We start from the raw sequence: 14012 nt of genomic DNA on the forward strand, positions 1-14012 counted from the left end.
GCAAAAATACGAGTTAATTAGATCATCTGTGCTCATCTTTACCATAGTGGGAAATTATGGACCATTCGGATAGCTGTGGCATCCTGGTGGCAGGAATTTTAGCATTTTATATTGCAGTACATAAGACTGCTTATTATTAGCCTTAGAAACTGCAAGTTGTTAGGCTGAGAGACTTTAGGTTTAAATGCAGAACTCTGCCCTCCTTTTGGATTAACAACTTGATGTGTGTAAAAGCAGGAACAACTTTTGAGAAACCAACTATATCAGAATGGTAAACCAAGGTCGTCACAGACAGCATTTATTTATATGAATGATGTATATTTTTTTCACTTTTCACTTACAACAGCTTTAGAATTAGAATAAATGATGGGAAAGACGGTGGTCACTCATGCCAGACTGTGGGGAAGGAGAAAAACAGATACAAACACATTTACTCCAAGATGACATTTGTTTCTATTGCCAAAAGAAAGCTGTTGCATCCAGTTTTGACTAATGGGAGACCAGGATATATGTCCTAGGAATGCTTTCCTGACCTGGAATATAAATACCTTTCATCTGAACTTCTACTCCCAGATTACCCATGTAGGCTGAATAAATATCTCCTACCTTTATCGTATTCCACATTACTGCTGTGTCTGTTGCAGTCTGTACAGAGAGCTTACGACTGATATGAAGGTAGGTAAAGGCTAGATGGACAGCCAATATCTATTTCAAGTAGATGTGCTGCCCTTGGGATGCTGACCACATCCTTGTCAATTTAATGTCATGGATAAAAGCTCCCCCAAGCATAATCCAAACACACGGATCAAACTTCTGGTCAGGACTCAGAGGAACAAAATGTATCCCCCTGGTGATGGTAATTTAAGTAATGAAACTTTCTCTAAGTGTTAGAGTATATGTTCAAGAAAATGTTAACTCTGATGAAATAAAACACTAAAGAGGTACTGATGTATCTCTGTCAAGTGTCATCAGGCACTGCAGATCACATGCATAGAAAAGAACATGTAACCAACAGCCCTGATCAATACTTTTGCTTTTAAAGCTCTCCATTTTGAAAGTATTCAGGATGAACTCTAGAAATCTTAGTTTGGAAGTAAAACTGATCTAATTAATATGAAGAGTGAAGGAGAAGCTCAGGCTCTGGAATCACTGCAGCGCTTGCTGAACTACAAGGTGTAAGCACGGAAGGAAACTTGCCCGAATTAGGCAGCTGTCCATGTCGTGTGTGGACTTCCACAAATCTAATGTGAGTAAATACTGTTCGACAAACATTTAGTAGGCACTTCAGTTGCAACACAAAAGCCAAATTGCAAGGAACTAAATTTAAAATGGCAGCATCCTCATACAATACCTGAAAATGTCTGTGCACTTTAAGAATGAGGATGTGAAGGTAGGTGTCCTGCAGATCCATGGTTATAATACATACATCTTGCAGTCAGCAAAAGTAGTGTCTGTAGTGCTAATATCACAAAACCTAAACTGGGTCCACAATGACAAATTTATTTTTTGCACTACAAGGACTAACAGAATTTGTCACATTCTGCATGACTGTCCAGTAGCTGCTGAACTAAGCAATAGCCACTCAGTTCCAGTTTTTTTTAGATTAGGTGGACTAGGTCCCGGAATTCAAGATGAACAAAATGTCATGGTGTAACCTGGTGACATTACCTCTCTGTTCCATTGTTTCATACTACATCATCATGGAGTTGGAAAATGCATATATCTTCCTCCTAGAAAATGGGGAAGGGAGACAGGGTTAAAGAGATGCTGGAAAGGGCCATACTCTGAATACTAGTGCATGGTGTATCCTGTTGTGAGAACTCTTACTGCTTGTGGTATTTGGATCTTCAAGCCCAGTATTCCTTTTGGCATGGCCAATTTCCCTATATTATATTTACATGATTTTACAGCAAAGAAGTCAATATTTGCTTTTCTATAATATTTCAGAACATGTGGACAAAAACTTTGTTTTATATTTTCCATCATCATAACCACACTTTTCTAGCTCTTTTGGTACTCTTCTTCTTCTTTCGGCTTTTCCCGGTTAGGGGTCGCCACAGTGGATCACCTCTCTGCTCATGATTGGCAGTGGAGTTTTATGGTGTTGAGTTACCAGCCCGGCACCCAACCTTCCACAGAAGGCACACACACGCACACACTCACACCTAGGGCCAATTTAGTGTGTCCAATCCACCTACAGCATGTCTTTGGGATGTGGGAGGAAAACCGGAGCACCCACAGTTAACCCACGCAACCACAGGGAGGACATGCAGACTCCGTACAGAAGGCAACTCAGCCGAGGATCGAACTGGAGAACCTCTTGCTGTGAGGTGGCAACGCTAACCGCTGCACCACCGCAACCGCCCTAGCTCTTTTGGTACTCTGAGAAGCTAAAACAATGAGTAAAACATCACACAAGAAAACCAATTAAAGGGTAATTTGAATATATTCCATGTTGCCTCTGATACAAGAGGTTTAAGGTATGACACAGTGGAAAGTCTAGCTTTGCTAGATTTTTCTTTTTGTGTCTTTTAACATTAGTTTTCCTGTGTGACCTTTTTACTCATTGTTTTAGTTTATTTGGGATGTTTTGTAGACACCCTAATGTTTATGGATATCAGTTGTGTATGACAACCCTGTGTTTCCAAAAAAGTCAAACATTCTTTTTATGCTGTGTTGATAATGTTATGAGAAGGCAGACACATGCTTATCCACATCTTAAGGGTTTGGATTTATTGTCTTAAATTGTCTATAAATAGACTTAAAAATAAAAGTGATGGACATTCAGAATTGCCATTTAGCTGAAACACCTGATATCCTTAAAGGGTAATTTGCATATATCCCATGTTACCTCTGATACAAGAGGTTTAAGGTATCACAAAGTGGAAAATGTAGCTCTGCTAGATTTTTCTTTGTGATTTATACTCTGGGAAGGTAAAACATAGCACTGTAATGTCATCATGGGAAAGTTTTGACTTGGAGCCACACATGCCATTTTAGAATTGATTCAGAACATCTTCCAATTTAATGCACCATGTGGATCTAGTAATTTGCCACCTTAACATGTAGAAAAACAGATGTATAAACAATTTACGAAACATGTAAAGGTTCAGAAACATTCTATTTCATGAAGTCATCCTACTACCCCAAAAACTGCATAACCTTGGGAGTTAGTTTACATAAAAGCTCTAGTGATATTCAAGGTATTGTACCCTAGATGAGGGGTGCAACGAGGGCATGTCCCGTGTGCAAAAATACCTTCTTTTGCATTGCTTGTGCAAGCTATTTGGATTATCAGTACTATTCCAGAAATGATCTGTGTTGCAAGTTTACTGTGTTGTTGACTTAATTAATATGAATCCCAAGGATTTTATTCTGTCATTTGATATAGTACTCAGAGGCGAGACCCTGTATGGGTAACTAGGTTGCTTACAGCAGGACCAACCAATCTGCACTTATATAACAAGGTAAACTTTTCTTTTCTCGTTCATCATATGAATTTTTTTTTCTTTTGTGTAGGTGAACAGAACAGTGTTCATCAAAAGCTGAATTACATCAAGTTTCAGAGATTCACATATATTTTCTAGGCCTATGATATCCTTCTGGTAAGTCCACTTGAGATGGTTGTCATTTAAACAGAGCATCTCAATGAGAGACATCTTCTAGGAGAAACAGATAATGAATCTCCCTCCACAATGTGATAGTATCAACTTCCACAACAAGAGGACACCGTGGTCTTCGGAAGTTAGGGAATCTTCGTACTTAAAGAAAGGGAAATGCAGGTCTTTTTGTGCTTCTTTGAAAGAAGCAATACTTCATGTAAGGGTTTAGAAGAACATTGCCAAAGCACAAGTTGCCTTCTGCAGTAAACTAAAACATTCCAGAACAATTATAGAAGCTACAGGTGAACCATGCTCCCAAGCAGCTGACATTCAGGCACCCCTACCACTGCATTACAGTCAGCTGAAATAGTGACATTTGCTCTACTACCCAGCACTGCAGTGGGTGATGCCATCTTAAGAACAATAAGAACAAAAACAGTAAGTCCCAAAGTGGTTTCCTCTTCTGGTCATCCTTGCTGAGGCAATGCAGTGAAGTCAAACACAGAAAAAATGGCATGCAGTGAACATCTTGCATGATGGGGTAAATGTATCTTAACTTCAGCAGCAGAAGAAAGAAAGGTCACATTCACAGCAACAGGACTGGGCTCTTTGTTCATTGTTGCCTGCCACTCTAAGTCACCTAATATGGGCTCTGCAGTTTTTTCAATTTCTTAATTTTTATGAGTGAAGATTCTTTGTCCTGCTTCCTATAACTGGAATCTTTTTACTAATTGTTTAGTTTAAATCCCAGGGTAAGTGCAATCAGAATTTTAGGCTTTAGTAAAACTTTTTAAATTCCACGAATGCACACTAGTGCAATCAGTTTTACAGTACAAGTATGAGATGGCATCCATGTATAAGAATGAGCTTCCAATTACTGAAAAAAAAAATCAGGCAAGGTAACTTACATCCACCTCTACTTCGTTAGTCATACAAGGAATTTGTGCAGCAAAAGTCATTATGTTAATGACCAGTCAGTGATCATGGAAGACAAGTAAACAAAAAAAAGCATTTAAAATGAGTGGATTCTTCAAATGTTCTCTGAAATTTTCCAGCTGGATAAGTAATACAGTTGGCAGTTTAAAACCATGTGAACGTCACTGGTACCATAACATACTGGGTAAGTACACTTTTGTTGAAAAGGGTCAAGAGCAGAAGTAGGAATACATCCAACCCAGTAATTAATAGTTCAATATCTGTACATCATATAAGTCACAGACTCCTTCGCTGTCATCTAGATTAAAGCTGTACTCTTCAGGTGTTGGACAAAGTCGAAAAAGAGGAAAAACTGAAAAAAGAAAAACATTTTACTGTGATCAAAAGGAATGTTTGTAAACAGAACACAACAGAAATCTTAGTACTCACCACATCAACTGATCTTCAAGAGCATCACCTGTAAAGGGTGCAACATTCAGCCACATCCTTCTTAAGAATCTTGCAGCTTCTTTTTGAAATCTTGAGCTCTCGTATTTGTTTGGAATGTGTATGCTTAATTAGGCACGTTAAGGGTTTCACAGCCATAGCTTTACTGGTGCTATACCTCTCATTTGAACAGGATTAACATGCAGTAAAACATTTCAGCTACAGTATTATAAAGTTATAAATAAAACATTTACTAACATTTAGTCCTGCTGTCATGAAACAGCTGGAACTACCCAGCTTAGGGCTAGAGGAGGGAATAATGCATTAACTGTACTGTCCTCTCAAAGAGCTACTGATAGGAGGGGTATGCTTAAAATATATTACACTTTACTCTTAAGGGGGATCTCTTTAGTGGGTGGAACACTTCATTAGAACACTAACAACTTACTAAAATACCCTCAAAGAGTGCAAGGACCATATCAGGGAATAAACTGCATGGCAGAGGATGCTCTACTCTACTCATGGAGTATAGGTCCAACTGCTAGTGCTTACTAAGGTATGCATAGATATCTGCGTGACCACAGTGCAAACATCTATCATGGATATATTTCCAAAACAGCAACAGAAGCAGCTGCTGCCTGGTCAAATGCCCCTTTCAATGACTGGCTAATAGCAAGTTAGCCCTCTGGTGACAAAGAAAACTGTAACTAGTGACCCATTTCAATAGCATCTGTTTCAAAGCTCTTCCTCTTGGGCAAAGGAGTGGATCTGGTCTATTCTCCTATACTCATGGATTCTACAGATGTAGAAACAGTGCTGAAGGTGCATAGCCAGGCTGTAGAAGATGCAGACCACACTAATTTGAAACTAGGAGGTGAAAGGATTGTCTGAGTGACTGCTCAAACACTTAATGGCAGGAAATGGTGATTCATCCTAAGGCATTCATAACTGGTATAACCCCCCCCCCCCCCCAACAAAAAAAAGCTATTAAACTCAAGACGAACTATGCAGTGGCAATGGCTGCTAGGAAAGGTATCTTCTACACAACAAAATAAGTTAGGTACTCACCATAAGTATGCATCTGTGTTGTCCATTTTCATTCTTCCTCAACTAATGGGTTCGGATCCGATCCTCTGATCAGACTCTGCCACTTTCTTTAGATTCTAGGATCTGACTCTCAAGCTTCTCCCTTACCCATAATGCCCCTAATCACTGTATTACCTCAGATCCAGTTTGCTGCAATTATACAACAGCAAAAGAAATAATAAGATAGTTATGAGAAAACAGTGAGAGCTGAAACAACAGGAACTACGGCTCCTAATAACAATTCCGTTAGGTCTTTCCCAAAGACATGGAAGAGGGAAGGTGGGAGGGAAGTTGAGGAAAAATGAAAATAGACAACACAGATGCATAGTTATGGTGAGTTCATAACTTTTTTATCTGATGTTGTCATTTTCATTCATTATTCAACAAATGAGACAGAGCCCCCAGCTACGATTACCTTGGGTGGCCCTCATGGAAGGATGTTCTGTAGCACAGCAGAACCAAATAATGTTCTGTTCCTGGACAGGATATCCAATTTGTAATGAGAAATAAAAGCATGAGGAAAAGACCAAGTGGCAGCTGCACAAATGTCATCAATGGAAGCTCTAGACAAAAAAGCAGCTGATGTAGCCATTGACATAGTTGAATGAGATTTTGGTTGTCTTGGTAAAGTTAGGCCTCTCAAGGAATAAATATAGGAAATACAATCTGTTATCCATTTGGCTAGAGTAGTATTTGAAACCGGTTTTCCCATCTTGTTATTGGAAAAGGAGACAACTGATCAGTTTTTCTAAATTCATTAGTCCTATGAAGGTAAAAGCAAAGTTTCCTATGGACGTCTAAGAGATGAATGGGTATATTCTCCTTTACTGTCAAAATATGGAAAGAAAACTGGAAGCTTGATGTTTGATTCAGATGCCACTTTTGGTAGAAAGGATTTGTGCGTAGGGTTAAACTCTTTCCTTATGAAAAATTAAATACAGTGGTTTCGCAGACAGTGCTTGGAGTTCTGATACTCATCTTGCTGAAGTGATAGCCATCAAAAAGACAGTTTTCCAAGACAGAAACTTAAGATCTATTTTAGCTGAAAGCTCAAACAGTGGGTGTTCCAAAGTCTGTAACACCAAAGTCAGATCCCAAGGTGGAGTAGCATCTCAAAATGGAGGTCTAAGCAAAAATATGCCTTTTAGGAAGGCCTTACAAAACTTAGTTGAAGTTAAAGGAGAAGCATTACCTCCAATGTGGTAGTTGGAGATGGTTTCCAGATACATTTTACTGGCGGAGAAACTTGTTCCAGTTTGAAAAATGGAGGAAAGGAAATCTAAAATAGCCAGGAGTGGAGCAATGAAAGGATCCAAGTCTCTGTGATGAGCCCACAAAGAAAATATTTTCCATTTGCTCTTATAAAGCTTCCTGGTTGAAGGTTTGTGGGACAAGAAAAGAATATGACAAACTGGGGAGGAAATCCTGGAATATCTTGCCATCACTGGAATTGGAGAAACCATGTGGTCATGAGGCCTGTAATGTCTGGATGAATCATCTCTGTGGGGTGTGACAATCTGAAGTGGGATCCAGTGTCCGAGGAGGACATACTAGTTGAAACCACAGGAAGGAGGGGGCAATGAAGATTACTTTACTCAACAGACTCACTTTCTGAAGAAACTTTGGTATTACTGGCAGGGGAGGGTAAGCATAAAGGAGACCAGAGAACCAAACATGGACTAGAGCATCTCTTGGTAACGGTCTCTGAGGGGGAATCAGGGCAAAGAACCTGCTGCATTTGTTGTTAAGGGAAGAGGCAAACAGGTCACAACAATGTTGACCCCATTTGTGGAAGATCATACTTGCCACTGACTGATTGAGAGACCACTTCTGAGGCATCAGGATGGTCCTGCTGAGCTTGACTACTAATATGCTGGATTTCTCCAGTATGTGCATCTCTACCAGAAAGTAGTTGAAGGAAATCACCCATTGCCAAACCCTCATTGGTTCTTGGCACAGGGGATAGGATCTGGTTCCCCCCATTTGTTGATGTACCAAACTACTGACATGTTATCAGTTTGAATAACAAAAGTTCCTAATGGAAAGAGAGCTCTGAATGGCCTGCAACACAAGAAGCATCACTCTCATCTCTAAAACACTGGTAAGCAAGTTGGTCTCTTCTTGGGACCACGTGCCTTGAACAATCTGTCCCAAGCAGAGCATCCAAGTGCTCCTGATTATGTGGACAGCTCCGCATTTAACAACGAGTGAAGCTGCTGTTCCACAGTGAACAGCTGTGGCTCCATTACAAGGATTCTGATTGGTTTGTGTACCGCAATTACTGCCAATCGGCATTGCAGTATACAAACCAATGCATAGCTCTGCTGCCCTTCCGCATTACACAGCATTGGCTGTGCTCTGCAATTTTTGCTTGGCTCATAGACCACATTTACAGCCAATTACGAACGCGATGTACGAGCCAATCAAGGAGAGAGTCTCAGGAGGACGACAGCCAGTGAGAGCTCCCCAGTACAAGCCAATCATGTTCAAGGAAGCCTTTTCGCGCCACAATAATGGCTTGAAAAAGGCTTCCAGGAATCAGGGATTTTACTTTTTAGATCTACAACAACTTGCAAAGAAGACCAGGAAGAAGGAAGGAGTGGCTGTGGACTGAAGACATCAAGAGTTGGGGCTTGGAAGCTAACCTGCCAGGAGAAGAGTCCGTGTGGTGTATCGGAACTCGGAAGCAGTCAGAAGGCTGAGATTTTATTTTGCTGCTGCCTGCTGCTGGACGAATGGGATCAAGTTTGTGCCGCGGTGGATTATTTGTGCTGGAGTCTTTGGCTAATTGGATTGTATTAAGCTGGTGCTGTGTACCTAGGCAGAGGTAAGTGTTTCAGCTGGAATGGCTGCAAGTATTTCCCTTGAGAACTGGTATGCTAGCACAGATCCTGTTATTCTAGCAACTTTCTAAGTTTTTAAGAGCAATATTTAGTGTCTGTATTTTTGTGCTGCCTGTCCCTAGTAAGTCTCTGAAGTCTGACAGAAACTGAGCAATTCTATGCCAACACAGATGCTGTTATAAACTTAAAAACTTGCTGGAATAACAGGAATAGTTAAAAGTTGCTCTGTTGTTGTACTGCATGTCCCCCTAGTATGTCTCTGAAAGTAATTTCCTTTTTTTGTGGGGGGAGAAACTGTATGCCAACACAGATGATGTTATTCTAGCAACTTTCTAAGTTCATAAGAGCAATATAAGTTTATAAGATCAATATTTAAAGTCTCTATTTTTTGTGTTGCTTGTCCCCTGTAGTACGTCTCTGAAAGTAATTGCCCCCCCCCTCCTTTTTTTTTTGGAGAAACTGTATGTCAACACAGATCCTGTTATTTTATTAACTTTCTAAGTTTATAACAGCAATATTTAAAGTGTCTCTGTTTGCGCTGCTTGTCCCCCTAGTACGTCTCTGAAAGTAACTGCCTTTTTGTAGCGGGAGAAACAGGTTAGAATAGCATTAATGTCCAAGCTTGAAATTGCTGTATGTATTTATGAGTCTATCCCTGATTATTTTGGGATTTGTTGAGTTGTGCACTAAACAGGAATTAAAATTATACCCTTGTTTCAAAGCATTTATTAATTAGAAGTTATGTACCTACCATAACGTTCCATGTTAGTTGTCTTCTTCTCCCTTCTTTCTTGCTGGATGGGTTCGGAGCCGATCCTCGGCTCCGACTCGGCCACTCTAAAAGCTCGAGAGCTAGTTTCACCGGCTCGAGGCTCCCCTATATCCCACAATGCTAGGCGGTAACTTCCTCAGATCTCGTTTGAAAGCTAATACCAGCAATAAATTTCCATAAGGAACAAAGAAACTCTTCTAGGTCTGTCCTGGCTAGGGGGAAGGAGGGTGGGACGCAAGAAAGAAGGCGAGAAGAAGACAACTAACATGGAACGTTATGGTAGGTACATAACTTCTAAATGTTAAGTTGTCAATCTCGCCTTCATTCTTGCTGGATGGGACCGCGTCCCTAGCACCTTGTCCCGGGTGGCCTATCGGAACAGACTCTTGAGTACAGTGGAACCAAAGTTGGCCCAGTCTCTAGAGGCCAGGTCCAACTTATAATGAGAAATGAAAGTATGGGGAGAAGCCCAAGTAGCTGCAGAACAAATCGAATCAATAGGCAGCCTATCTTGGAAAGCTACCGAGGTGGCTAAAGCTCTAGTTGAATGATCCCTGGGTTTGGATGGCAACCGTTGATGTCTTATCTCATACACTAGGGTAATCAACAAAGTAAGCCATCTAGAGAGAGATACTTTAGAGACTGGAAGGCCCATTCTACCTTCTGCATAAGAAACAAACAGTTGGTCAGATTTCCTGAATTGTTTGGTCCTGTCTAGATAGTACCTAAGCTGGCGGTGAATATCTAGACTGTGTAACTTTTGTTCTGACCTATTAGAATAATTTGGGAAGAACACAGGAAGCTCAATGGTTTGATTCAAATTTGCCAATGAAGCTACTTTGGGCAAAAAAGATGGGTTAGTACGCAAGGAAACCCTGTCTTTACGAAAAACTAGATAAGGAGGTCGACTACACAGAGCATGAAGTTCAGAGACTCTTCTAGCTGAGGTGATAGCTACTAGAAAGAGTGTCTTCCAGGAAAGTAATTTTATAGAACATGAAGCCGCAGGTTCAAAGGGGGGAAGAATTAAGGATGCCAGAACCAAGTTGAGATCCCATTGAGGAGGAGGATCTTTGACGGGTGGTTTGAGCAGAAAGACTCCCTCTAAGAAGGCCTTGCAGAGTTTGTGAGACATGATAGAGGACTCTGAGACTCCAACATGAAAGTTCGAAATTGCAGCCAATTGAACTCTAATGGTAGAAGGGGACGAACCTGCATGGAAAAGTTCAGCTAGAAAGTCTAGAACTGTCTGAATAGAAGCAGTGAAAGGATCTATGTTCTTTGACTGCGCCCAAAAGGAAAAACGTTTCCACTTGCTATGATAAATCTTCCGAGTGGAAGATTTATGAGAGGCAATCAAGATATCTCTAACTGAGTGAGATATCAAAGGAAGCCTGGCTAAGGTCGGAATTGGAGGAACCAAGCTGTGAGGTTCAGAGAGGGAAGGGAGTGGTGCAACTGACTGGACTGATGAGTCAAAAGGTCTGGAACTGGGTCCAGATGCCAAGGTTGTTCCAACAGATAACGGTGGAGAAAGGGGAACCAAATTTGTCAAGGCCAGTAAGGGGCAATGAGGATCATAGAAGCTTCCTGAGCGATGGCTTTCTGTATCAGCTGGGATATCAGTGGGAAGGGGGGGAAGGCATAGAGAAGTCCCCGGGGCCAAACGTGTACTAGAGCGTCTCTGCTGGGATGGCCTGGTTGGGGAAAGAGGGTGAAAAAATAGTCGCACATGCTGTTTTGGGGAGTAGCAAAAAGGTCGCAGCAAGGCCTGCCCCACTTTCGAAAAACTTTCTCCAACACTGAGTTGTTCAGAGACCACTCGTGAGGCATGAGAATAGTTCTGCTCAATTTGTCCACAATCACATTGGACTTCCCGGGAATGTGCATTGCTAACAGAAATCGCTGAGAGGAGATCGCCCATTGCCATAGTCTGAGTGCCTCTCGACATAGGGGGTAAGACCTGGTTCCGCCTTGTTTGTTGATGTACCACACTACAGACATGTTGTCTGTTTGTATTGCTATAGTTCCTATGGGAAGAGAGTCTTGTAGGGCTTGCAATGCTAGGAGCACTGCTCTCATCTCTAGAATGTTTATATGCAAGTGGCACTCGAACGGTTGCCACATGCCCTGGACTGTCCTGCCCTGGAAATGCCCCCCCCCCACCCAATCAGGGAGGCGTCCGTTGTCACTGTAGCAACCGGAGGGGGAGGAACAAAGAGTCTCCCTAGGAGGAGCTGAGGGGATGAGATCCACCAAGAGAGATGACTCTTGCACGATTGAGTTATCTGAATAGGATGGGACATTGGAAGGCTTTGATAAGACCATTGTGTGAAGAGCATCCATTGTAAAATCCTCATGTGGAAGCGGGCTAATGGTAGGAGAGGGATGGCCGCAGCCATAATTCCCAAGACTTTGAGGATCTGTCTGGCCTTGACTTTGATGTTCTGTAAAAGAAGAAAGACCTGTTTGTGAATGTCTGCTATCCTCTGCTCTGTGAGTCTGGCTGACATCTTGACTGTGTCTAGATTTGCGCCTATGAAAGTAATAACACGACAAGGCGACAAGACAGACTTTTCGTAGTTTATTGAGATGCCTAGTGCCTGACATGTGCGAAAGGTGTAGTCTCTGGCGAGGAGTAAGAGATGCCTGGTGGGGGCTGTAAGGAGCCAGTCGTCTAAATAAGGAAACACCTGGAATCCTTGACGTCTCAGATGAGAAGCTACCACTGCCATGCATTTGGTGAACACTCGGGGGGCTGTAGCGAGACCAAAGGGCAGGGCTCTGAATTGAAAATGACTGGTTCCCAGCCTGAAGTGGAGAAATCTCCTGGAGCGTCGATTCATTTTGATGTGATGGTACGCATCCTGGAGATCTATAGAGCACATCCAGCTGTCTCGTTCCAAAAGGGGAAGAATGGACTGCAGCGTGACCATCCGGAACTTTGTTTTCTTGACAAACTTGTTCAAGTTGCTGAGATCCAAAATGGGTCTCCAGTCCCCTGTTTTCTTTGGAACCAAAAAGAATTTGGAGTAGGTTCCAGATCCTACCTGGTCTGCTGGCACTGGTTGAATGGCTCTTTTTGCAAGCAGCTTTCAAATTTCTAATGCTGCTTGTTCCCTTTGACTGGGTGGAATGTCTGGAAGGGATTTGTTGGGCAGCTTCAGAACGAAAAGAAAGGGAATTCTGTGGCCTTCGGAAATGATAGACTGTACCCACTTGTCTTGAGTTAGGGATAGCCAGGCTTTTGGGTGCAGTGACAACCTTCCCCCGACTGCCTCCGAAGGTGGACAGTCAGGCAACACCTCAGGGATGCTGAAAGGGCTTGTCGGAAAAGGATTCTCGACTGCCCTGATTCTGCGGGCCCCCTCTGCCTCTGGGGCGGCATCTACCATTGTTGTTCCCCCCTCTGCCTCTAGAGGGGAATCGACTCTGTGCGTCAGGCAAGTCTCCTTGAGATTGTTTCCGGAACCACATCTTTCCCCCCTTCTGACCTTTGGGGTAAGGTCTAGAAGGAGTAGAAAAATGGACTCCGACGGCAGAAAGAGTTTTGCCATCAGTCTCGCACCTAGTCAAGGTTTCCTTCACTTGAGGACCAAAGAGGGATGATCCATCAAAGGGGGAATTAGTGAAGGACGCCTTAAAGGGGTCCACAAAGTTACAAAGCTGCATCCAGGCGTGCCTACGTAAGGCTACACCTGTACCTGCTGCTCTACTTGCTCCATCAGCCGCATATGAAAGGAGGCGCATGGAGGAGTTGGTGATAGAATTAAGGGTAGCCAGCTGAGAGTTCATCCCATCTCGAAAACCCGCAGCTGTTGGGTCCTTCAGCATTTCACTCGCTTCCTTGAGTAAATCCCTTTGAAGTCGAGTAAAATGGCACAAGTAATTCAGCGATTTCATTGTAAAGGTCGCTGATGAGAACATCCGCTTCCTGTACCTGTCCATCGACCTAGACTCCTTGTTAGGAGGATGAACAGGTACCGAAGGATCAGCTAGCTCCTTCTTGGTAGCTGCAGCCACCACCATAGCATCAACAGAGATGCCCTTGGTCAGAAATTTTTTTTGTTTTTGGGGGCTGTGATAAACTTAGATGGTCTCCTGGGGGTGGATTCCACTGAGTCAGGAGCCACCCAAGCCTTCTTTGCCACCACTTGCATAAGGGGGTCAAAGGGAGGGGACACCCAGGAGGTGGAAGGGCGAGAGCCAAACGCCTCAAGGTACACTGATTCATCCTCTGAAGGGTTGAGGGCTGGCCAATTCCCCCTCTGTTTTAAGATTTCAAGGATGTCTGCAAAGGAGACATCTTCAGAGGGGGAATGAGGGGAACCTTCAGAATCCTCTAAA

General features: G+C 42.5%; 1 protein-coding gene across 1 annotated transcript in view; it reads right to left on the reverse strand.

Annotated features, from left to right (window-relative positions):
* Window positions 1-2712: 2712 nt before the first annotated feature.
* E2F5 (E2F transcription factor 5) overlaps window positions 2713-14012 on the reverse strand; it is a 600996-nt gene continuing 589696 nt past the window's right edge. The window contains exon 8 of the mRNA XM_044065996.1: window positions 2713-4890. Coding sequence (XP_043921931.1) covers window positions 4784-4890 — 107 coding nt within the window. The 3' untranslated portion in view covers window positions 2713-4783. The remainder of the gene's footprint in view (window positions 4891-14012) is intronic.

The sequence above is a fragment of the Protopterus annectens genome, chromosome 3.part0 (assembly GCF_019279795.1).
Source record: "Protopterus annectens isolate FY-2018-M chromosome 3.part0, PAN1.0, whole genome shotgun sequence".
NCBI lineage: Eukaryota > Metazoa > Chordata > Ceratodontiformes > Protopteridae > Protopterus > Protopterus annectens.